Genomic DNA, 23,918 nt, shown 5'->3' with positions numbered 1-23,918 from the left:
CTGTTTTGAAATAAAGTGCACTAGATAGGGTATAGGAGCAATTACGTTATCCCCTAGTTAGGGTGCTTATTAAGGACACAATACGCCGTTTGATTAATGCTAACGCCTCAGCATACGGTCCGAAGAGAGCGGTTAGTTATTTTAGAATAAAAGCATGATTGACAGTAAGAGCGTCTGTTATGTTTGTGATAAATTGTCTTATTTCTATGTTCATACGCAAAACACATACACATCATCTAAACATGCTTTGAGAACTGTTTTGGCATATTAATAGAATTTAACAATCAAAAAGTATAAGTAATTTTCGTCGCGAACATAATCGAGCTTTTTAAAACTATATTTGTAGAGGGAAGCGTGCAATGTTTCCCTTTTCTATAAATGCTTCACTTATGATCTCATTAATTTCAGTGTTGTATTTTTGGCAAGTTAGAAAAAAAGAGTTTTGTAAAAGGAAAGCCCACCAAGTTAAGGTACTAAATATAGACTTTTATATATGACATCGACAGTTTGTCCACGTGACAAGAGGGTGAAAGGCCACGCCCACCACTCACCTTTTGCTTCTGTACTTGAAATGACGGTAAGTGTTTACAAACAAAATAACGGAATGAACATGTTTTAAACTTAAATATTATTAATAAACATGTATTACTTAATATACTATCACTGTTACCCATAATACTCACATTACATGTCCTTTTTATTCAACTAGTCGCATCAGTCAGCAGTGTATGTTAGGCAAGGCTAGCAGTAAGTGTAAACACAAAGCAGATAGACGCTATTAAACAGTCACGGTGTTCCGTACGCTTGTATTGACTGCACACTGTTTTGTAGTAATGGTTACATGAAGCTTTTAAAGCACAGTAGTGGTTTTGTTAACATCTCACTCTTATGTTTTAAGTTAGACATCAATGGAATTTTAGAGGATGGTTTTACAATTTTCTGTGCTACATCAAAAGTCATTAAACACTAAACTGGGACAATTGGCAGAGAATGGAAAATAATTCTGTACACCCATTTGGAAATAGAGTGATTATATTAATGAAGTAGAAAGCTAATACATGTTTTTATTTTCTTGCATTTATTTACATTTTTAAAATTTCCTAATTAGTTTTTTACTCTTGTTGTACACTACTAATTTTTTAACAAATTGGAACCCTTAAAGAATTTACTTAATGGTTGTCTATAATGTAGAGTCAAGTTTATAAGTCCAGTTTTAATGTACATGCATCAAAATAAACAAAGCATTATATTTGAATTGTGTTCCATTTTTGCAGAAAATTGCATAATAATGTTAATAATGTGGGCATTTGTAGCCTAGCGGTTAAGGCACTGGACTAGTAATCCAAAGGTCACCGGTTCAAGCCCCACCATTGCCAGGTTGCTGCTGTTGGACCCTCAATTGCTCAGACTGTATACTGTCTCAGTACTGTAAGTCGCTTTCGATAAAAGTGTCTACCAAATGCCAAAGATGCATATTATTACTGGGCGTGATACAATACATACTGTGGGTGTTCCACAGCTCTAGTATTTGTCCACCTAGTTTTACTATAGTCTTCTTTCATGATTAAGGTAAAGAGAGTATTGGTGCTTTCTACATTGTCTGCTCTTTGTATTATACTAAATGTAATGTTAAAGTAGCACACCATCACTGTTTGCCAATCAAAAGGCACCTTTGAAACATGGTGAGTGTACAAAAATTGAAGCCAATAGGAAAGATTAACTTACTAATTTTTTAATGCCATTTTTTTTGTTTGGGCTTTATTTTTTGAAAAGGTCATTTAGCATCTTGGAAAAGTAAGAAGATGAGCAACCCACTGAGGGGAGAAGTTATCCGACTGTACAAGAATGTGAGTAAACTTATTTTCACAAGTATAAAATGGTTTTAAATCTGGTAGTACTTTAAAAATGTCTAACATTACAATACAGTTGCAACTGTTTCACCTATCACCTAAAGGTATTATGGTACTGTGAATTAAATTGAATGAAAATATATAACAACTCTTAGTAAACAAAGAAAGTGAAATTTAAGCCTTCTGTTATTCCCTACAATTTGTCACCCTTTTTTATATTTTACTCATTAATAAAAAAAAAAAACCAAGAAAGCCACATTAGAGCCCCACTATCCAAATATGAATTGGTTGTTGGACCATTCTCAGTAATACCAGCATACTAATGGTATAGTATTGTGTGTTGTCCTGGTGTATCAAGTGACTTTGTAAATACTGTTTACACTTACTGGCCTTTTAATTAGGAACATACACCCTCTTATCACTTGTTGTAGGAGTACAGTTAGCAACTAAGTCTATTTTTTCTTGCATAGTGTAATAATTGTGTAGCTTTTTTATTAGTGGACAATTTCTGATCACATGATGCTGCAGGCTTTTCATTTTTAGTTGGTGAAATATACACCTTTTAGCTTTAACCTAAAGGTTTATAAAAGTTCCAACAGCAATCCTCCTACTGGTATAACACACACTATCATGGGATTACCAGTGGTGGTGATATTAGTCACAGTCACTTGTAATAATTGTATACACATCTATTAAAATGCCTGGTGAGTTAATAGTGCTACCTGTTATGTTAATGTTTAATTTGTTTCAATTTAACAGCTCCTCTATCTTGGAAGAGAGTACCCTAAAGGAAGTGTATACTTCAGGGAGCGCTTGAAAGCAGCTTTTATGAAAAACAGAGACGTGACGGACCCCGAGAAGATCCAGAAGTTAGTTGATCGAGGAGAGTTTGTGATTAAGGAGCTTGAAGCCATGTATTTCCTGAGAAAATACAGAGCTATGAAGAAACGTTATTATGAACCAGAACACTAACACTCTCTACCCATATATAAATAAGGGGGAATACAATTAAGACATTTTATTCAAATGACATGATATGTTTTTTATTTGTTCTAGAGAAGAATGTTACATAGAATCATCTCAACACTGTTCACATGCAGGCTGTGTTTCTATATAAGTCTATTATGAGTGATAAACCAAGAAACACATAATAATGATTTCTGAAATGTATTTAAAACAGCAGTAATTTGCTGTCAGAACCGAAGCCAAAACTTGCTAAACTGCCACTGACCTTGTACATACTGTTTATAATAATTGATGGCTGATACAGAAATAAATGAGTAGTTTAGGAATTTAGCTTTTCTGCTTTTTTTATCTGTAGTTAATTAAAAAAAGTATTAAGACCCTTGTCTTGTTTATCTACTGAGTGCTGCAGAGATGTTTGTCCATCCAGTGTTTGCATCTATAGGATTTAGCAAACATCTTTATCAAGCAGTTGAATAACTGAGGGTTAAGGGCCTTGCTTAAGTGCCCCAACAGTGGGAACTTGTAATGTTGGGCTTGAACCAGCGGTACCTTAACTGTTGAGCTACCCTATTTACATAGTGTGCAGAATGAGTCAATGGGTCTAAATATCCACTGTAAGTAATCAAAACAAAAAAAAACACCTCAAACATTGAGAAGAACGATGACCTTTTACTTTCTAACACACTTGTTACAATCAAATATCAGTTAAAAGTAGATTTTTTTGCTAGAAATAAGTTGAAGAACAAATAAAATATATCCTATACAAAAGTTCTGTGAATTTTTGTAATATCCAGCTCGACATCACAAAAGGCAAGGTTGGTTTTACAAGATTTTTCTTTACTCCCAGTCAGGTCCAGTTTATCTGTGCTTCCTGTAGTCTGAAAAAGAAATAAAAATAAAAGTAAGCTCGTTCATAATATGGAAACTTAGTGACATCAAACATTAACCTTACCTTCTGTTTTAGTATTTTGTAAATCTTGTAGCAGGTTAAATCCTCCTTTTGTAAGGTCAATCCTGGTTCCAGTTTTAATGGTCTACCACCTATGAATGTAAAGGAAAGAAAACAAAGTAAAACCTTTAATAATAAGCACATAACTGTGTTCTCAACAGTTTCTTTATATATTTTTTTTTATTATATATGTATTATTATTATTAGATTTAATTGGGACATATTATTCTTAAATACAAACCCTTTTCACAGAAGAGTAAGACATTTTGTAAAATGGAATGAAACTATAATCTGTGATGTGTAAAAGTGTATGTGTGAGTGTATATGTACTGTAAATATATAATTGCTCAATTATGTCTGAATCTCTTGGGATTTTCATGCACAAGAAGTCTATAAAAATCTGAGGCTGCCGCTGGAAAATGTGGACAGTTTGATGAATCTCAGTTAGTATGGTATTCCTAATAAAATAGACAGGTATTGCTAACAGGTGTATAAAATCAATTATATATTTTACAGATCGTGTTGGGGGGGGGGGGGGGGGGGGGGGGCACATGCTTCATATTTGCTTCAGTGTAAAATAATTAAGTGTTGAGAAGAGCAAAAAGTAGTAATAACATGACGACACGTCCCCCATTCTGACTTTTGTGTCTGACAAACTTTTTCCTTGTAATTCACACAAGAACTATTTTTCCTAAATAAAAGGGCTATTCTAGAAAAAAAAAAAATAATTTGTCACTTTTTGGATGTTTATTGGCCGAGAACAAAGAAATACTATAAAACAAGAAAATAAAGAAATGACGTCTTGAACGTTAGGTGATCATTCAGTATAAAACTAACTTGACCACGACGGTGTACAACGTCCGGTACAGAAATCGCTTCCCCATATTGTTTAATTTTTTTTGCAGATAGAGCAAATATACAGTATCTCACAAAAGTGAGTACACCCCTCACATTTCTGCAAATATTTCATTATATCTTTTCATGGGACAACACTATAGAAATAAAACTTGGATATAACTTAGAGTAGTCAGTGTACAGCTTGTATAGCAGTGTAGATTTACTCTCTTCTGAAAATAACTCAACACACAACCATTAATGTCTAAATGGCTGGCAACATAAGTGAGTACACCCCACAGTGAACATGTCCAAATTGTGCCTATATTGTCTATATTTTGTGTGACCACCATTATTATCCAGCACTGCCTTAACCCTCCTGGGCATGGAATTCACCAGAGCTGCACAGGTTGCTACTGGAATCCTCTTCCACTCCTCCATGATGACATCACGGAGCTGGTGGATGTTAGACACCTTGAACTCCTCCACCTTCCATTTGAGGATGCGCCACAGGTGCTCAATTGGGTTTAGTCCATCACCTTTACCTTCAGCTTCCTCAGCAAGGCAGTTGTCATCTTGGAGGTGTGTTTGGGGTCGTTATCGTGTTGAAAAACTGCCATGCGGCCCAGTTTTCGAAGGGAGGGAATCATGCTCTCTTTCAGAATGTCACAGTACATGTTGGAATTCATGTTTCCCTCAATGAACTGCAGCTCCCCAGTGCCAGCAACACTCATGCAGCCCAAGACCATGATGCTACCACCACCATGCTTGACTGTAGGCAAGATACAGATGTCTTGGTACTTCTCACCAGGGTGCCGCCACACATGCTGGACACCATCTGAGCCAAACAAGTTTATCTTGGTCTCGTCAGACCACAGGGCATTCCAGTAATCCATGTTCTTGGACTGCTTGTTTTCAGCAAACTGTTTGCGGGCTTTCTTGTGCGTCAGCTTCCTTCTGGGATGACGACCATGCAGACCGAGTTGATGCAGTGTGCGGCGTATGGTCTGAGCACTGACAGGCTGACCTCCCATGTCTTCAACCTCTGCAGCAATGCTGGCAGCACTCATGTGTCTATTTTTTAAAGCCAACCTCTGGATATGACGCTGAACACGTGGACTCAACTTCTTTGGTCGACCCTGTCGAAGCCTGTTCCGAGTGGAACCTGTCCTGAAAAACCGCTGTATGACCTTGGCCACTGTGCTGTAGCTCAGTTTCAGGGTGTTAGCAATCTTCTTATAGCCCAGGCCATCTTTGTGGAGAGCAACAATTCTATTTCTCACATCCTCAGAGAGTTCTTTGCCATGAGGTGCCATGTTGAATATCCAGTGGTCAGTATGAGAAAATTGTACCCAAAACACCAAATTTAACAGCCCTGCTCCCCATTTACACCTGGGACCTTGACACATGACACCAGGGAGGGACAACGACACATTTGGGCACAATTTGGACATGTTCACTGTGGGGTGAACTCACTTATGTTGCCAGCTATTTAGACATTAATGGCTGTGTTGAGTTATTTTCAGAAGACAGTAAATCTACACTGCTATACAAGCTGTACACTGACTACTCTAAGTTATATCCAAGTTTAATTTCTATAGTGTTGTCCTGTGAAAAGATATAATAAAATATTTGCAAAAATGTGAGGGGTGTACTCACTTTTGTGAGATACTGTATGCATGTCAAATATACCAACACAAAAGTCAGAACAACAGGGGACGCACTGCGCGTTTTTGTCCGGTTGAACTGATAGAAAATGTTGCTTTTGGAAAATTAAAATACAAACCCGTTTTTCAATTTGTGTTTGTTTGTTATTTGAAATGAAACTGAAAACTGAAACTTTTTTAATTAATGGATTGGAAGTGAAAAAACGAATGACCAAAGGTACACTTTGCTTGCGTTGCGCTTGGGGGGGCAGTGAGAAAATCTGGGGGGGCAATGCCCGCCCCAGCCCCCCCGCCGGCCCTGACCACAAGCTAATAGACCAGCTATAGATCAAATCTTGAAATATAAACTAATAGTAATTTTTCAGTAACCAGGCATTCAGCACACCGGTGAATCATGCTAGTCCACGACCACTAAGATCTGGGGTTCGTACCTAAGCAGTGCTGTAGGCTGATCAGGTGTCTACACAGACATGATTGGCTATGTTTGTATGTCTGGGGTGCACTTGTCATTACGTTCTCAGTGCTGGTCCCAAGCCCAGATAAAATTCATCAGGAAGGGCAGGAGCAGCCAGGAAAAAAATTCCAATGATCCTAACCTTAAATCCCCAACAGCATCTGCACTTATGTTTCTCCACATGATTCTTTTGAATTTTACTTTATCATTTGTGTCTGTATTAATAATGTTTTTGATGTAACCTTGACAGTTACTGATAGAGAATTTTTTTTATGATTACCTGATAGCAAACTCACAATAAGCCCAGTGACAATAACAACTACAGTCCCCAGTGGGCAGAAATACAGGTATGATAGAGAGTACCAGTAATCAGCCAGCAAAGGTCTGTAGAAACAAGACACATACATGAATGTTCTGTTACTTCTAGGAAACTCAAAAGAAGTGTTACGGAGAGTCTGTTACACATTATGTGAATGGTAATGCACTCTTAAAAATGTTTAAAAGTTCATTTCTCACCTGTTCAGTGTTAGGTCATGCTTGTCTGAAGTAACATAGCTCGGTCGGGTTGAGTAGCTGGTCCAGTTCATGAATTCATTGTCAGTGCTGGTGAAGTTGCAGCCGTGTGTTTTTAGACTAAGAGGCCTGGTGCTCTCAGGTAGAGGATGGTAGATCTGAGCTCCAATACAAACCCACAGTGACATGACTAATCCACTGATCAGCCCGGTCAAGCCTCCCTGCAATACATTGGCATATATAAAACGCTGAGTTAAGCATAATACAGGGTGCCTAATCCATCACAGAGCAACAATGACTCAGTACTAGAGGGATTTTAGAATAGACAATCCACCTACTGACATGCTTTTGGAAATGAGAGAAATGCAGAGATTTCAGTAACTGTAAGAACACAACAGTCCCAAGGAAAACGTTATTTGTAGGTTTACATACTGGTAATGTTCATGGCAGGAGGGTAGTTCATTAGATTTCAGGGTTAGTCAATTCATCGATCTATGGTGTGGATTATCAGGGTTAAGAAATTTGAGAACCTTCAGGGCATATTCTTGTTCATAAGTTTTTGTCTTTGGCATTTTCAGCAGGCATCGGGTTTGTGCATATCTGGGGCATTTGGTTAGTATATGTTAAGGAAAACATGTAAAACTCCTCAAAGAAAGTGAGGATCAAACACATGTCTCCAAGACCCATGTTTCTACTGCACTACAGCTCTACTTCTGTCACATGGCGAACATCTAAGGTCAGAAAAACTCTAAGGTATCATACTGACTTTGGCATTTACAAAAGGAAACAGGATTCCTAATGAGAAGAGGCCTAGCAGAGGTCCACCGATGGTGCCAACAATACTGATAGCCGCCTGTAAAACAAAGAAAAAATCAGCCACATACTCTTGAACAGACCAGATTAAAACACTGCAGATTAAACATTACAGTGTTTGTTTCTTACCTGCAGCAATCCTCCCATCATGGATGCAGCACCAGCCAGCCCAATGCACACTGCTCCATAGAATACAGCTGTGATATTTCCACACATGTACAGATATAAATATGACACTAAATATAACTTTTAACTTATTGTAACATATTTTATATACATTAAACTGTTGTTCTCACTCACTCAGTCCTTTCAATGCCCAAGAGAGTTTTTGCTCTGATAAGTTAAAGTACGGTCCAATCAGATCTGCAACTGTGACTGCAGCCAAGGCGCTCACACTGGAGGAGACTGTGCTGTAACATTAAAACATGAAAAGTCATTTTTAGTTTGAAAATAATAAAACATATTTACAAACCGGATTCCAAAAAAGTTGGGACACTAAACAAATTGTGAATAAAAACTGAATGCAATGATGTTGAGGTGCCAACATCTAATATTTTATTCAGAATAGAACACAAATCACAGATCAAAAGTTTAAACTGAGAGAATGTATCATTTTAAGGGAAAAATATGTTGTTTCAAAATTTCATGGCATCAACAAATCCCAAAAAAGTTGGGACAAGGCCATTTTTACCACTGTGTGGCATCCCCCCTTCTTCTTACAACACTCAACAGACGTCTGGGGACAGAGGAGACCAGTTTCTCAAGTTTAGAAATAGGAATGCTCTCCCATTCATGTCTAATACAGGCCTCTAACTGTTCAATCGTCTTGGGCCTTCTTTGTCGCACCTTCCTCTTTATGATGCGCCAAATGTTCTCTATAGGTGAAAGATCTGGACTGCAGGCTGGCCATTTCAGTACCCGGATCCTTCTCCTACGTAGCCATGATGTTGTGATTGCTGCAGAATGTGGTCTGGCATTATCTTGTTGAAAAATGCAGGGTCTTCCCTGAAAGAGATGACGTCTAGATGGGAGCATATGTTGTTCTAGAACCTGAACATAGTTCTCTGCATTAATGGTGCCTTTACAGACATGCAAGCTGCCCATGCCACAAGCACTCATGCAACCCCATACCATCAGTGATGCAGGCTTCTGAACGGAGCGTTGATAACAACTTGGGTTATCCTTGTCCTCTCTGGTCCGGATGACATGGCGTCCCAGTGTTCCATAAAGAACTTCAAATCGTGACTCATCTGACCACAGAACAGTCTTCCATTTTGCCACACTCCATTTTAAATAACCCCTGGCCCAGTGCAAACGTCTGAGCTTGTGGAGCTTGCTTAGAAATGGCTTCCTCTTTGCACTGTAGAGTTTCAGCTGGCAACGGCGGATGGCACGGTGGATTGTGTTCACTGACAATGCTTTCTGGAAGTATTCCTGAGCCCATTCTGTTATTTCCTTGACAGTGGCATTCCTGTTTGAGGTGCAGTGACGTTTAAGGGCCCGGAGATCACGAGCATCCAGTAGAGTTTTACGGCCTTGACCCTTACGCACAGCGATTGTTCCAGATTCTCTGAATCTTTTGATGATGTTATGCACGGTTGATGATGATAACTTAAAAGTCTTTGCTATTTTACGCTGGGTAACACCATTCTGGTATTGCTGCACTATCTTTTTGCGCAACAATGGTGGAATTGGTGATCCTCTTACCATCTTGGCTTCTGAGAGACACTGACACTCTGAGAAGCTCTTTTTATACCCAATCATGTTGTCAATTGACCTAATTAGTGTTAATTGGTCTTCCAGCTGTTCGTTATCAGAATCAGAATCAGAATACTCATATTCTATATATATATATAGTTATATGCTCAATTTCCTTTTTCCAGCCACTTATTGCTACTTGTCCCAACTGTTTTGGGATTTGTTGACACTGTGAAATTTTGAATCAACATATTTTTCCTTTAAAATGTTACATTTACTCAGATTAAACTTTTGATCTGTCATCTATGTTCTATTACTAATAAAATATTGACATTTGCCATCTCCTCATCATTGCATTCAGTTTTTATTCACAATTTGTTTAGTGTCCCAACTTTTTTGGAATCCGCTTTGTACAATAAAGTCATAATGTTTTCCTTTAACATACTCATAAGTTAAAAGTAATCTGACCTTAAGGTGCCACTATATGCTGCTGCTACAAACAACCCAGGAAGACCCGGGTAGTCCTTCAAGATATCCAGCACAAGGTATGGCATGAGCTGTAAGAAAATTACACGCTATGTATAACATATACAGTACATCAAATTCACTATGTGACTGCTAGATGTGTATTGTTTTAGATACAGCATCCTGAAAAAATATTGAACAACTATTGAAGTGAGAGCTGAAGCCCTGCACCTGCAAGAATGTAAAAGAACCCTGGTGCAAGATGTTTTAACCAAGGTAGAACAATACTGTGGCTAGAAAGCCACTAACAAAAAGGGGAGTATTTGCAAGAGGTGGCCAATTTAACAGAAACAAAGTAACAAATGAAAGACGTGAAACCATCTGCAGGCCGTAACAGGAATGTGCAGAATTGAGAACAGTATGTTACAATATGAAAAACTGCTCTGGCCATTTCTGACAAGCCAGCTCTCAGAAAAAGAAAAGATAGCACACTTTCAGAACCTGTGGCAATGCACAAATGTGAAGTTAGCATTTTCGTTAATTGTATTGTGTGACCTGGGTGCTTTTTTCACTTGTTCTGAATGTGGGAGGGATCTGCCATATATAGCCTTTTTTCCACACCCTTGTAATTCACACAAAAGCTGTTTTCCTAATATAAGGGCAAACTCCCAAAAGTAAAAAAAAAACCATAATGTTTCTTTACATGTTTCCAGTGCCACAATACTTAACGTTTTATGATTTCCTTTTTATATTTAAAAAATTTTAGTAAATTGTTACTGAGGACTTTTTAGGACACTGCTTAATCGATCACCAGTATGTGTTGTGTTTCTATTGCAGATCATCTACCTGGTCTGGAGCAGACACCTTCCTTGCTGTCCATGGATCACAGCTCTTATAAATGGAATACAAACACATTCCACAAAACACTGAACACAAATTAATGATCCACAGAGACACCAGGTTCACATACAGAGACCTAGAATACAATACAACTAATTAATGTTCTAATGGCATCTTTAGACTGACCTGTGAAGATGTGAAATGCTTTGTGCAGTACCCACATTTTGGCATGAGACAGTGACTTGCAGGACACGTATCTTTGCACCTGAGCTTGGTTAGTACCATACACACTGGTCCAGATAAACGTACCGCCGATGATGATGGTCCAGAAAGTGTGCCGCCTCAGAGGATTTGGATCAAAGCTGACAGAAAATAAACAAAGGACTAGTATTAATGAACTAAGTCTTTTAAACCATATTTGTCATAGTTTAACCCTGTTTTATTTAAGGAGTGGATTTCCAAGTGACCCAGTTCATCACGTTCATTTATGATACATAGTACTTAACAGTAATGTAAAAAGTGAATATCTGCATTTTATCCCATTTTATCCCAATTTAGCATAGTCAATCTGGTGCTGGGGACCCCTAGTGGTGCCCAAGGAGGGGGTGACTTGACTGACACTCTACTGACCTGTTCTTATACACCCACATATTGGTGGATTTGCGTGTGAGGCCAGCTTCATGCACTGAGAGCCACGCCCCGACCTCTGTGCTCCTCCACCGCTGTGCAAGAGCCCTAAGCAACCAGGTTCCTTTCACAGCCCCACAACTCTGTTAAATCCAGTCATTTCCCACCCTAGTAGACTGGACGGGAATTGATCTGCTGCAGGCATTAGAGGGCGCCCTGCTGACCGATTGCAAAGCCAAGACTTGAACCTGAGAGTTCAGAATCTCTGCGCTGGTGTGCTAGCGACTTATTGTGCTGCGCCACCTGAGCACCTTAGTGATTTGTTTTGACCTATACAGAATAAAAGTGCTGACTCACTCCCATAGGTTGAGACGACCTCCGTGGTAAGAGTCAGCAATGATGACGGAGACCCCGCCCTGTAACAGCACTGATTGAATAATCACAGCCAAAAATCCAGCCACCATTATGAGCACCTGGAACACGTCGGTCCACACCACTGCCTTGAGTCCACCCTGCCAGAGCAGAGAATTCATCATATTGGTTCATACATTAATTAACTTGCCCTCATAAAAAACAGATCTATCTATCTATCTATCTATCTATCTATCTATCTATCTATCTATCTATCTATCTATCTATCTATCTATCTATCTATCTATCTATCTATCTATCTATCTATCTAATCTATCTATCTATTAATCAAATCAGTCTAGTAATCTATCTACGAGGGATCTTCAAAAAGTTTCCACACCTTTATATTTTCATTGGAAACAGTAAAGGCAGGAGGAGTAGTAACTGATTGTCTGAGAGATTGAAAGAGAGCTTGATTTAGCACCATCTGATTTCCACCTTTTTGGATGCTCAAACAAGCTTTAAGGGGAAGAAGATTTTCATGTGATGATGATGTGGAAGCAGCGGTGCATCAGTGGCTATGCGCCTAACCAAAACCATTTTTTGCTGATGGCACTAAAAAGTCTGTCTATCCATCCATCCATCCATCCATCCATCCAACCGTCCATCCAACCATCCAACCATCCAACCAACCAACCATCTGTCTGTATTTATTTGGTACGTACATTTGTTGATTATTATATATGTTATACATAGGTGCAGCAGTTTGTCTATATTTGCATTTTTTCACTTGCAACTTTTAGAATTAAAAACTGTTCACTTCTTGATCCCACAACATTTGGCAATTTTTCGCAGAGGTCTACTATGTTTGCGTTTTAGCAGTGTAGGCCTCTTAAGATCATGTCTATCTCGTTACCTGTCAGAAAGAATGTAATGGCAACACACAGTCTAGCCTGGACTTGCGTTTTATTTTCTCAGGCAGATATTTACATGTTATTTGTCGTGAGAGCAATACGTTCTTATAAGTTAATCTTACCAAGGTGCAATAGAAGGTACAGACAACTCCAGTTGAGATCACAGCTCCCCACAGATCTATACCAGTCACTGAAATAAAAGGGTAATGAAGTGAATTATAAACCAAGTCTGTGATGTGCTTTTTTTGTTAAAACACAAAATACATACAAAACATACAAAATACATTTTTTGCCATTACTGCTCATCTTTTTTGAGCCTTGTTTCTCTTGCTATACCAATATTAATACATAATAGTATTTCAGCAATGGTTATGGGCTGCAGTGGCCCTTAAGTATAGGCTTATGTAACTGACTAGGCATCGCTTGCTCTGCCACTACAACTGAGTTTACTTTAAGTGCACTTAATGCCCCAGTATAGTACATGCCACGTCATATGTTCACATATCTTTTCTGAAGTTCAGTGGTCATACATACAGTATGTAACAGTCTGTTGTGGTGTAACTGCTATAAATTATTAACATTTTTGTTTGTTAAAGTTCCAAGTTGAAGCAGGTAGTTTACAACAGGGAGTAAGTGTACAGTGATGAACAGGAGAAGATGTTAATGAAATGGGAAAACCACCACTGAAGGAAGACATAACATTAGCAAAATAGAAAAGCTTAAAATGTATTCTGTATTAAAACTGTCAAATCTCCTCAAATCTCCAAAAGTTGACACTAAGCTTTAATTATTATTCTTGACACTTGTTCAATTTAGTGACAAAGAAATAGTTTTTAACCCCTTAAAATTCACAGCCAGTAGGTCCATATTTCTATTTCTCAGTCTTGTAACTACATACCATCCTCATTATTTGCACTCCAATAACTAAATAAAAATGTAACACAATTACAGTACCCATGCTGTCAGCGAGAAGTCATGGTTTTAGTGATGTGAGAAGCTCACCTTGGTTTAAAGCCAAAGCTGGTGCATAGATAACTAGTCCAGTGTACAACAACTAAGAAATGAGCACAAAAGATATACATTTACTAAATATATTCCCTTGTTTGGAAGCATAAAAGCACTATGTCAAATAATCAGCAGTTTAGAGTGCTCACTGTCTGAATAATAAACAGCACGGTTCCAAAGAGCCGAGTCGCTTTGTTGAACCTCAGTTCCAGATACTGCAGAAAAACAGTTGAATTATCAGAACATTGTAACATTTTACATTTGTAAGAGAACAGTGTAAAATAATAGTTTTGATGTATAACAGAAGTATCAACACTAGAAATGTAGAGCTGCATTAAGAAATATTGACCCTATCCACCTTAAAAGCTATTATTGAGCTGCTCAGGTGGCGCAGCGATAAAGTACGCTAGTGCACCAGAGTTGGGGTTCTGAATGCCTCGCATTGAATCTCGACTCTACCTCTCCGACTGGGTTGGGCGGCAGCATGAACAACGATTGGCTGTTGTTCAGGGTTAGAGGGTAGAGATCATAGGTCCTCATAACTGGTACAACTGCGGCCCCTGCTGGCTGACTGATGGCGCCTGCACAGGGCTGAGGAATAATGCTGATGGGGGTGTGACCCTGTGTGCACAGCATCCATTAGTGTATGAACTCGACTCGTGCAGGTGAAAAATGCAGTCTGTACTGATTGCGTACCGGAGGGGGCGCAAGTCAGTCAGCGGTGAAGGGTCGAACCAGTATAGAGGACGCAATCAGAGTAATTGGACATGACTAGAATAGGGGAGAAAAATTGGGGGAAAAAAGTGGAAAAAAAAATAGATAATTAAAAGCTATTATTGTATATAGAATTGTGTAAATACAAATATACAACAAGGAGACCAGTTGCAGCATCAAAAGCCATCAAAGATCTTCTATCGGAATTAATTTTGGAGATTGAGAAAGCCACTCCCTGATATTTCCGCGCTGATTCCTTATTATTTATTTATTTTATTAGGATTTTAAAGTCATATTTTACACACTTTGGTTACATTCATGACAGGAACGGTAGTTACTCATTACACAAGATTCATCAGTTTAAGTTTAATGTCAAACACAGTCATGGACAATTTTGAATCTCCAATTCGCATCAATTGCATGTCTTTGGACTGTGGGAGGAAACCGGAGCTCCTGGAGGAAACCCACACAGATGCAGGGAGAACATGCAAACTCCACACAGAAAAGACCTGGACCTCTCCACCTGGGAATCGAACCCAGGACTTTCTTGCTGTGCCACCCTGGGCTGATTCCTTAACTAAGCTTTGATTGAAGTTTGCTTGAGATGATTCTACTGCTGGTCCAATTATCACCAAGGTTTACTTTCATCACAGCATTTGGTATTTTTGTGAATTCATGATGTCAGTCACAGTCAAAATCAACTTTTCCTGCAGCAGAAAAACATCCCCACATCACTGACTTTTCTTCATGCTTGATCATGGGGATAGTACTCTTCTGGTCATAAGTCTCACCTTTCTTGAGCCAGACAAACCACTGAGCCCTTTGACCAAACAGTTACCAGTTCTAATTTGTCACGCCATAGAACTGTGTCTCAGAACTCCAGCCTTGCATTCCTAGGTTGTTAAATCTCCTTATGGTTGCCATTCACACATTGGTCCCAGCATTCATAAAGCTTGGACGCATCTCTGGGCTGTGCTTGTATGAACACCCCCCCCCCCCCCCCTCACACCCCCCGCAGTGGTTGTCTTGTTATAACACAACTAGGTGATGCAGACTAGTAGCTTTTAAGATTAGTAATGTTATGTTGGGGTTGAATAATTAAAACGTATTATTAACAAAATATTCTGCTACTATAAAATACTATATTATTTATTTTCTTTGTTCATAACCTTCTTGCTGCTACAAAATCAACTACTTTCAGGTAGGTTAAAGAAAAACATCTGAAAACAATTGATTGGTGATGGTCTAACTGGACTGACTGGATAAATAGACTTAATGTCTTTTAAATGCATTGTTCAAAATCTTGTCCTTAATGTTTGTCTATCAATGTATTAATGTTTGTGGCTAAAAAGACCTTAACTCACTTGTTAGTGGGGTTGTCTGAATACTTTTGGTCTGGTAATGTAACTCCTTTAAGATGTATTTGCTTATTTCTAATCCACAATATAGATTTTTTTTTACCACTTCATGTATGATGACTCAGAAATATCTCTTACCTCATAGGTGCTGGTCACTCCCATTCTGTAGAAAACGGGCAGGAAAAGCTCTGAGCTGATAAACACCATCAAGATAAAGGAAAGGCATGTAAGGATGAAAACAGCCCCATAACGATACACCTCTATTGGAGTTCCCAGCACCGTGATGGCCGACATGAAGCTAGCCGTCAAGGATAGAGCCACCGGGACAGCCGTCATGCTCCGTCCACCCATCAGAAATTCTCTAGAGCTGCTCTGGCCAGACTGGGTGAAGGCGTAATACACGCCAATAGCTGCTGAGACCACCAACATGAGAGCAAAAACTACATAGTCCCATGTGGTAAAGGAGGCTCCTGTTTTCTCCATTCTGCTCTTATGATAAAAATTAAGGATGGTTACAAAATCAGGTACTGAGCATAAACCATGACCATGTATAAACAGTGTGGACCTTTTGTACTAGTAAGACTCCGTTATGCCCCCTTGGGCAGGTAACACCCCTCTCCCCTCTCCTTCACCAGCCTGAGAGGTCTAATTGTTTTCTGAAGTCACCATGAGCCCTCCCTTTGCTCAGCTCAGTGCTCAGCATTCCACGCATATCTCCTGATTTTGTACAGCCAGTACTTAAAAAACTGGAACAAAAGGTAAAATGCAAATAAAAACAGAAAATGATTTGCAAACTGCATTTTACAGATATTAATTTGAAAACAGCACAAAGAAAAGATAGTTAAGTATTTATAGAATAGAAGACAGTTTGTCATTGAACATAGTACAACTCCTAATCTGGTGCTTGCAACAAACACCAATCAACCATAACATTAAAACCACCTCCTTGTTTCTACACTCACTGTCCATTTTATCAGCTCCACTTACCATATAGAAGCACTTTGTAATTCTACAATTACTGACTGTAGTCCATCTGATTCTCTGCATGCTTTGTAAGCCCCCTTTCTTGCTGTTCTTCAATGGTCAGGACTCTCCCAGGACCATCTCCCAGTATTATTTGGGTGGTGGATCATTCTCAGCACTGCAGTGACACTGACATGGTGGTGGTGTGTTAGTGTTGGTTGTGCTGGTATGAGTGGATAAGACACAGCAGCGCTGATGGAGTTTTTAAACACCTCACTGTCACTGCTGGACTGAGAATAGTCCACCAACCAAAATTATCCAGCCAACAGCGTCCCGTGGGCAGCGTCCTGTGACCACTGATAAAGGTCTAGAAGATGACCAACTCAAACAGCAGCAATAGATGAGCGATCGTCTCTGACTTTACATCTACAAGGTGGACCAACTAGGTAGGAGTGTCTAATAGAGTGGACAGTGAGTGGACACAGTATTTAAAAACTCCAGCAGCACTGCTGTGTCTGAGATACATTGAACTTAAACTTGTGAATCATGTAACTACATGTCCTGTCATGAATGTAACCAAAGTGTAAAACTAGACCTTAATTTAAAAAAATACATTTTATAATCCTCAAAAATATGATTTGTTTTCCCTTTAGATATTTGTATAAGCAATTGGTTAAATGTCTAAAATTGGTGACTGTGCTGGAGCCTATCCAAGCTTTTCAATGGGCACAAGGCACACAGTAACACCCTGGACGGGGCACCAGTCCATCGCAGGGCAGACACACATACACACACCCATCCACCTATAGGGCAATTCAGTGTCTCCAATTAATCTGACTGCATGTTTTTGAACTGTGGGAGGAAACCAGAGCTCCCGGAGGAAACCCACGCAGACAGGGGGAGAACATGCAAACTCCACACATAAAGGACACGGACTGTCCTGCCTGGGGATTGAACCCAGGACCTTCTTGCTGTGAGGCGACAGTGCTACCCACCGAGCCACCGTGCCGCCCAGTACTAACATCAATTATTATTTAATAATTATTATTTAATATTTTACAGTATTATATTATATACAATATTTATTATTAGTAGTAGTTGTAGTAGTAGTATTAATGGACATAGTGCTTTCCTCACATTGGGTAGTGGCATGAACCCATTATAATGATATTACAATGTAGAATTTGATGATGTCATAATTCCCACAAGACTATACAAGCAGCACTGCAGGTGGATTTTGTTCATTTCACACTTGCTGTCAGCACAGGTAGGTACATTTATTTCTGAAGCTAATATCACATAGAAATATTATTCTATTATTCCATCTAACTGTTATTTAGTATTATTCAGCTCATTTTCTCATTTTCTTTTTGTACATTTAGGAACATTTTCCAAGTTTTCACTACGAGTTCAGTTTAATCTTTGATTAAACATGAGGGATACCTACACCCTAAAAAATATCCAGAAACCAAAGGAACGGCATTATCAGCCTTTTTTATCCACCCAGAGGCTGAACAGCCTTCCAAAGATACTGGAGGAGAACAGGAGCAAAGGAATGTCTGCACCTACATGCTCTTTTCTGCTTAATGCAAAGAAAAGTCGCCTAAATGATGCAAGCCAGACTCCTGAAGCCTTTCCAAAGCTGTCTGTGAATGGAGTCTCTGTCTTGCTCAGTGGCGAAAAGAGATCAGTGAGGAACAAAAAGGCCCTACCAATGTCCACAAAGTCCACACTGCCAAGGGTTTCAGGTTCTGTTCATAACACAGCACCAGCACCAGAGATTTCTGAATTAGAAATCAAAAACGAACAAGAGCAGCCGTCAGCTGTTAATATGAAGAGAGGAAAATACATAAAGGCCTCAGTGAAACTTCCTCAGGTTCTTCAAACATCTCTATCATCTCGTGGGCCTCTCATAGTGGAGAGCTTGTCCTTTACCCCCAGACCTTCGGTGAGTCAGCGTCCACAAGGCTGCACCAGACTAGGCTCTGAGAGGGATGCAGACATGACTATTAGAGGCTTCATACAGCGATTCAATAGAAGAGTCCTGACATGTACTGCTCAAATACTGTAGCCACTTTAAAGGATACATTTTAAAGACATGGATTTATTACAGATATGGCACTATGTTTCTGTAGCAGTTGTGACATGGTGTGACACACTTGTGTGCATCAAGAAATTAAGTTTAAAATACCTACATATACCTTGTGCAGAGTAAGACTTACACCTAATGTCAGCTTTTTGTGCAAAACCCTTACAAAAGGTACACAGGAATTCATTGTTCAACTCTGCTGATCCACCATTGTTATCTTAAAACAAATTGTAACTTTTCATGCTTCATGCAACACCATTTAGGACTATATTTGCTATAACTGCTGTTCTTTTTTTCTCCATTCATGTCTTTGTAAGTGAACATCTTTACTCAATAAAATGTTACTGCATTCAAAGGAATTGTCTCTTTATTGTGGTTAAATAGATTTCCCATCTCACCACTACTTCATCAATTAAACATTAATTCCCTGCTTAACACATAATACAAACACTTACGTACATGTCCAAGAATCACTATCATTTGTTGTCAATAAAACAAAATGACTAAAAAAAGAAAGAAAAAATGTAAAAGGAAAAATATACACCAATCAGCCATAACATTAAAACCACCTCCTTGTTTCTCCTTGTTCCATTTTATCAGCTCCATTTACCATATAGAAGCACTTTGTTGTTCTACAATTACTGACTGTAGTCCATCTGTTTCTCTACATACCTTTTTAGCCTGCTTTTACCCTGTTCTTCAATAGTCAGGACCCCCACAGGACCACCAAAGAGCAGGTATCATATTGGTGGTGGATCATTCTCAGCACTGCAGTGACACTGACATGGTGGTGGTGTGTTAGTGTGTGTTGTGCTGGTATGAGTGAATCAGACACAGCAGCGCTGATGTAGTTTTTAAATACCGTGTCCACTCACTGTCCACTCTATTAGACACTCCTACCTAGTTGGTCCACCTTGTAGTAAGTCAGAGACAATCGCTCATCTATTGCTGCTGTTTAAGTTGGTCATCTTTTAGACCTTTAGCAGTGGTCACGGGACGGTGTTGGCTGGATATTTTTAATTGGTGGACTATTCTCAGTTCAGCAGTGACAGTGAGGTGTTTAAAAACTCCAGCAGCGCTGCTGTGTCTTATCCACTCATACCAGCACAACACACACTAACACTCCACCACGTCAGTGTCACTGCAGTGCTGAGAATGTCACCAGTGTCACTAAGTGGAGCTGATAAAATGGACAGTGAGTGTAAAAACAAGGAGGGGGTTTTAATGTTATGGCTGATCAGTGTATATATACATACAAATACACACACACACACACACACACATATATATATATATATATATATATATATATATATATATATATATATATATATATATATATATATATATATATATATAGAAGCCTTTACAATTACTGACTGTAGTCCATCTGTTTCTCTACATACTTTTTTAACCTGCTTTCACCCTGTTCTTCAATGGTCAGGACCCCCACAGGACCACCACAGAGCAGGTATTATTTAGGTGGTGGATGATTTTCAGCACTGCAGTGACACTGACATGGTGGTGGTGTGTTAGTGTATGTTGTGCTGGTATGAGTGGATCAGACACAGCAGTGCTGCTGGAGTTTTTAAATACCGTGTCCACTCACTGTCCACTCTATTAGACACTCCTACCTAGTTGGTTTCCTTGTAGATGTAAAGTCAGAGACGATCGCTCATCTATTGCTGCTGTTTGAGTTGGTCATCTTCTAGACCTTCAGCAGTGGTCACAGGACGCTACCTACAGGCCACTGTTGGCTGGATATTTTTGGTTGGTAGACTATTCTCAGTCCAGCAGTGACAGTGAGGTGATTAAAAACTCCAGCAGCATTGCTGTGTCTGATCCACTCATATCAGCACAACACACACTAACACACCACCACCATGTCAGTGTCACTGCAGTGCTGAGAATGATCCACCACCCAAATAATACCTGCTCTGTAGTGGTCCTGTGGGGGTCCTGACCATTGAAGAACAGGGTGAAAGCAGGCTAAAAAAGTTTGTAGAGAAACAGATGGACTACAGTCAGTAATTGTAGAACTACAAAGTGCTTCCATATGATAAGTGGAGCTGATAAAATGGACAGTGAGTGTAGAAACAAGGAGGTGGTTTTAATGTTATGGCTGATCAGTGTTTGACCCAACCCAAGCTAATGCAGTGTCACAGATGCGGATCAAATCCTTCAGTCTGTGTAGCACAATATGATGGGACACAGTATCAAACGCAGCTGTGAGATCCAGGGGAGTCAGATGCCATCAATTATTCAAGTCATTCAAGACCCTGACCAGAGTGCTGTGGTGCACTCTAAACCCAGATTGAAATTGCTCAAAGAGGTTGTTGTTGGTCAGGTGTTCTCTCAACTCATGCTCAAGCATCTTACTGAAAAATGAGATGAGATTTGGGCCAGTAATTATTAAAATCTTCATGATTTAGTCCTGGCTTCTTGAGGGCTGGAGTAATAACAGCTGTAGGGACAACAACAAAACTAAGAGATGCGTTGATCATATGGTTATAATGGGGCATAGAGATTACTGGCATGCTTTAACCAGTGGTATTTGCATGTAGTCAAGAGGGCAAGTCTTCAATTTATTTCCATTAAGAAGTCTATTCACACAAAGCTTTCATCAACTAGGAGAAAACTGGACAAATGATTGTTTATCACACACACACACACACACACACACACACACACACACACACACACACACACACACACACACATATATATATATATATAAAACGTTAAGCAGGTTACACAGATTCGCAAAATCCCTTGCTGTGCACTTACTGTATATTTTGACGCACATTTAAAACCGGGTGCTGAGCTGAATGTCACTCACATAACGCCGCTACAATATTGTAATATAATAATAACAACCTGGCGAGTGCAGCCAACGAGTGCGGTGGGGGGCCATAGGCCCCAGTTTACCTGCCCCCCCCCCGCCCCCCTGGTAGTTACGCCCCTGGGTTCAATACTTATTTTCTTCACTTTTTACTAAGTGAATGTTTCCAAACATTGATCAAATAATTGTTTAAAATCGTATAATCAGATTCATGTGGCTCTATGGATAATGTTCCTCTATCACTGTTGTTTGTAAATTATGGCATCCCTGTCATGCTCTGTTTCTCACCTGTATATCTTGTTCACTATCAGTCTCCATCGATACTTGTACAGGCAGGAGAGGCAAGTGAAAGCCCACCTCAGCTCATAAGAAACAATGCAAACAAAACGTACGATTTCATATATAATTTAAAGCATAACTTTTCAAATGTTGCATTTTCTATTTCTTCTCAAATTTCTTTATTTTCTTTTGATTTTCTTCTTTTTTCTCCCCCCTCCTCCCCTTCTTTGATCATCAAATTCCTGGGACTCCACATTACGAGGAATTTCTTTTGGTGATAAACATAGTAATATACATAATTATACACAAAATAATACACATAATAGTACAAATAGCTATACACATAATACACATGAATGACATGTAGCATGTTAACAGTCCGTGTGCTGTCTGGTCTGTTATATAAGTATTTATCCAAGGGAGCAACTGTGGTTAAGAATTGTTACAGCTCTTGGAAAAAAGCTGTTAGTATGTCTGGTTGTGTTCGTTTTTATTGTCCTGAGTCTCCTGCCAGACGGAAGTGTTAACACCTCCCACCTGGTGAGGAAAGCCCAACAGAGACTTTTCTTCCTAAGAAAGCTCAAAAAGGCTTAACTCCCCACTCAGCTCCTTGTGAATTTTTACAGAAGAACAACAGAGAGCATCCTTTGTTACTGTGTGACAGTGTGGTACACCAGCTGTATGGCCGAGAACAGCAGGGACTTGGACCGTATAGTTAGGACTGCGCAGAGGATTGTGGGTACCAAGCTCCCAAAACTGGACACAGTGTATACTAGCCGCCTGCATAAGAGGGTTAGGAACATCATCAAGGACTCAACTCACCCAGGTCACAGACTGTTTGTCCCCCTCCCATTGGGCAAAAGTTTCAGGACAATTAAGACCCGAACAAACTGACTAAGGAACAGCTTCTTCCCCAGAGCTGTAGCCTCCATTACACCTCCACCCCCCACCCAGACTACTGAGACGGCAAACCAAACTGTCTTGAACCCTGCCCTCTCCAAGCTGCTATTAAAGCACAGATCACTTTAAATTCTGTACATAAATATACCATTGTGCAATAATATTAATTAATAATGATAATAATTACTACCTGTCACAATGTAAATACTCATCTATCATATTTCTTGTAATTTCTAGCTTATTTTGTGCTGTACCATGTTTTTAATATTTTATATTTTTTGTACTTTTTTCTAATTTATTTTAATACTTTTATTTTATGTTTATTTTATTATTGCTGCTGATCTTACTGAGAGCTACCAAACAAAGTCTCGTTGTATAACTACAATGACAATAAAGTCTTTCTTACCTTACCTTACCTTATCTCGTTGCTTGCACTTTGCTATTTACGCGCTATTTCTAATCAAACCCCGGTTTGTACCACGCAACCTCCGAGCCGCTAGTCTCACTCGACTTGATCCTCCACCCAGGACTCAAGGAAGACAAGCATCAAGGCTATTCTCTGTACCTGCACCCAAGTGGTGGAATGAGCTTCCTCTGTCTGTCCGAGTCTTTTGCTGTCTTTAAAAAACGAATAAAAACCCTCCTCTTAAGCTTAAGTCAGCACTTAAGCTGACTTGTACTTACTTACTTACTTACTAATGCTCTTATTGATTTCTTGCAAAAAAAACAAAAAACAAAAAAAACAAAGAAAAAAATAACTTTGGTTCTAACAGATTTGTGTTCTTGGACTGTTGTTTACTTAAACTAGAGTAAGGTAATGTCTGTAA

At 39.2% G+C, this 23,918-nt stretch overlaps 3 protein-coding genes across 5 annotated transcripts; 2 read left to right on the top strand and 1 right to left on the bottom strand.

Annotated features, from left to right (window-relative positions):
- The first annotated feature begins 505 nt into the window (after window positions 1–505).
- Window positions 506–3,146, top strand: lyrm5a (LYR motif containing 5a). 2 transcript variants are annotated; one of them, XM_062996320.1, is made up of 3 exons: window positions 506–577; window positions 1,774–1,847; window positions 2,610–3,146. In XM_062996320.1, the coding sequence occupies exons 2-3, from the start codon at window positions 1,803–1,805 to the stop codon at window positions 2,820–2,822; spliced, it is 258 nt and encodes an 85-aa protein (XP_062852390.1). In that variant the 5' UTR covers window positions 506–577; window positions 1,774–1,802; the 3' UTR covers window positions 2,823–3,146. The 2 variants fall into 2 exon arrangements, with proteins under 2 accessions (XP_062852390.1, XP_062852382.1); XM_062996312.1 differs by lacking the exon at window positions 506–577 and having other exon boundaries at window positions 1,526–1,847.
- On the bottom strand, window positions 3,126–18,851 carry slc5a8 (solute carrier family 5 member 8). Its single transcript, XM_062996278.1, has 16 exons — window positions 18,514–18,851; window positions 16,157–16,507; window positions 14,096–14,161; window positions 13,944–13,995; window positions 13,064–13,131; window positions 12,034–12,188; window positions 11,271–11,411; window positions 11,056–11,185; window positions 10,213–10,301; window positions 8,347–8,456; window positions 8,176–8,243; window positions 8,000–8,086; window positions 7,300–7,454; window positions 7,001–7,107; window positions 3,769–3,857; window positions 3,126–3,694 (listed from the first exon to the last, which is right to left on the bottom strand). Exons 2-16 carry the CDS (start codon window positions 16,499–16,501, stop codon window positions 3,575–3,577), a joined length of 1,782 nt encoding a protein of 593 aa, XP_062852348.1. The 5' UTR covers window positions 16,502–16,507; window positions 18,514–18,851; the 3' UTR covers window positions 3,126–3,574.
- On the top strand, window positions 18,118–19,386 carry LOC134315227 (uncharacterized). 2 transcript variants are annotated; one of them, XM_062996288.1, is made up of 2 exons: window positions 18,118–18,248; window positions 18,364–19,386. In XM_062996288.1, the coding sequence occupies exon 2, from the start codon at window positions 18,414–18,416 to the stop codon at window positions 19,050–19,052; it is 639 nt and encodes a 212-aa protein (XP_062852358.1). In that variant the 5' UTR covers window positions 18,118–18,248; window positions 18,364–18,413; the 3' UTR covers window positions 19,053–19,386. The 2 variants fall into 2 exon arrangements, with proteins under 2 accessions (XP_062852358.1, XP_062852367.1); XM_062996297.1 differs by having other exon boundaries at window positions 18,240–18,252.
- The last annotated feature ends 4,532 nt before the right edge of the window (window positions 19,387–23,918 follow it).

This window comes from Trichomycterus rosablanca, chromosome 1 (genome assembly GCF_030014385.1).
Source record: "Trichomycterus rosablanca isolate fTriRos1 chromosome 1, fTriRos1.hap1, whole genome shotgun sequence".
In the NCBI taxonomy this organism is placed as follows: Eukaryota; Metazoa; Chordata; class Actinopteri; order Siluriformes; family Trichomycteridae; genus Trichomycterus; species Trichomycterus rosablanca.
Note: the sequence above shows the minus strand (reverse complement) of the source record. Positions and strands in the feature narration are given on the sequence as shown.

Bases quoted from the DNA above. Each gene is read 5' to 3' on its own strand.
- lyrm5a (XM_062996320.1), top strand. From the start codon at position 1,803: ATGAGCAACCCACTGAGGGGAGAAGTTATCCGACTGTACAAGAAT. The intron at 1,848-2,609 runs GTGAGTAAACTT...TCAATTTAACAG, and splicing joins TTATCCGACTGTACAAGAAT to CTCCTCTATCTTGGAAGAGA.
- slc5a8 (XM_062996278.1), bottom strand. From the start codon at position 16,501: ATGGAGAAAACAGGAGCCTCCTTTACCACATGGGACTATGTAGTTTTT. The intron at 8,457-10,212 runs GTCAGATTACTT...TTAATGTTACAG, and splicing joins GCATATAGTGGCACCTTAAG to CACAGTCTCCTCCAGTGTGA. The intron at 8,087-8,175 runs GTAAGAAACAAA...TTTGTTTTACAG, and splicing joins TGATGGGAGGATTGCTGCAG to GCGGCTATCAGTATTGTTGG.
- LOC134315227 (XM_062996288.1), top strand. From the start codon at position 18,414: ATGAGGGATACCTACACCCTAAAAAATATCCAGAAACCAAAGGAACGG.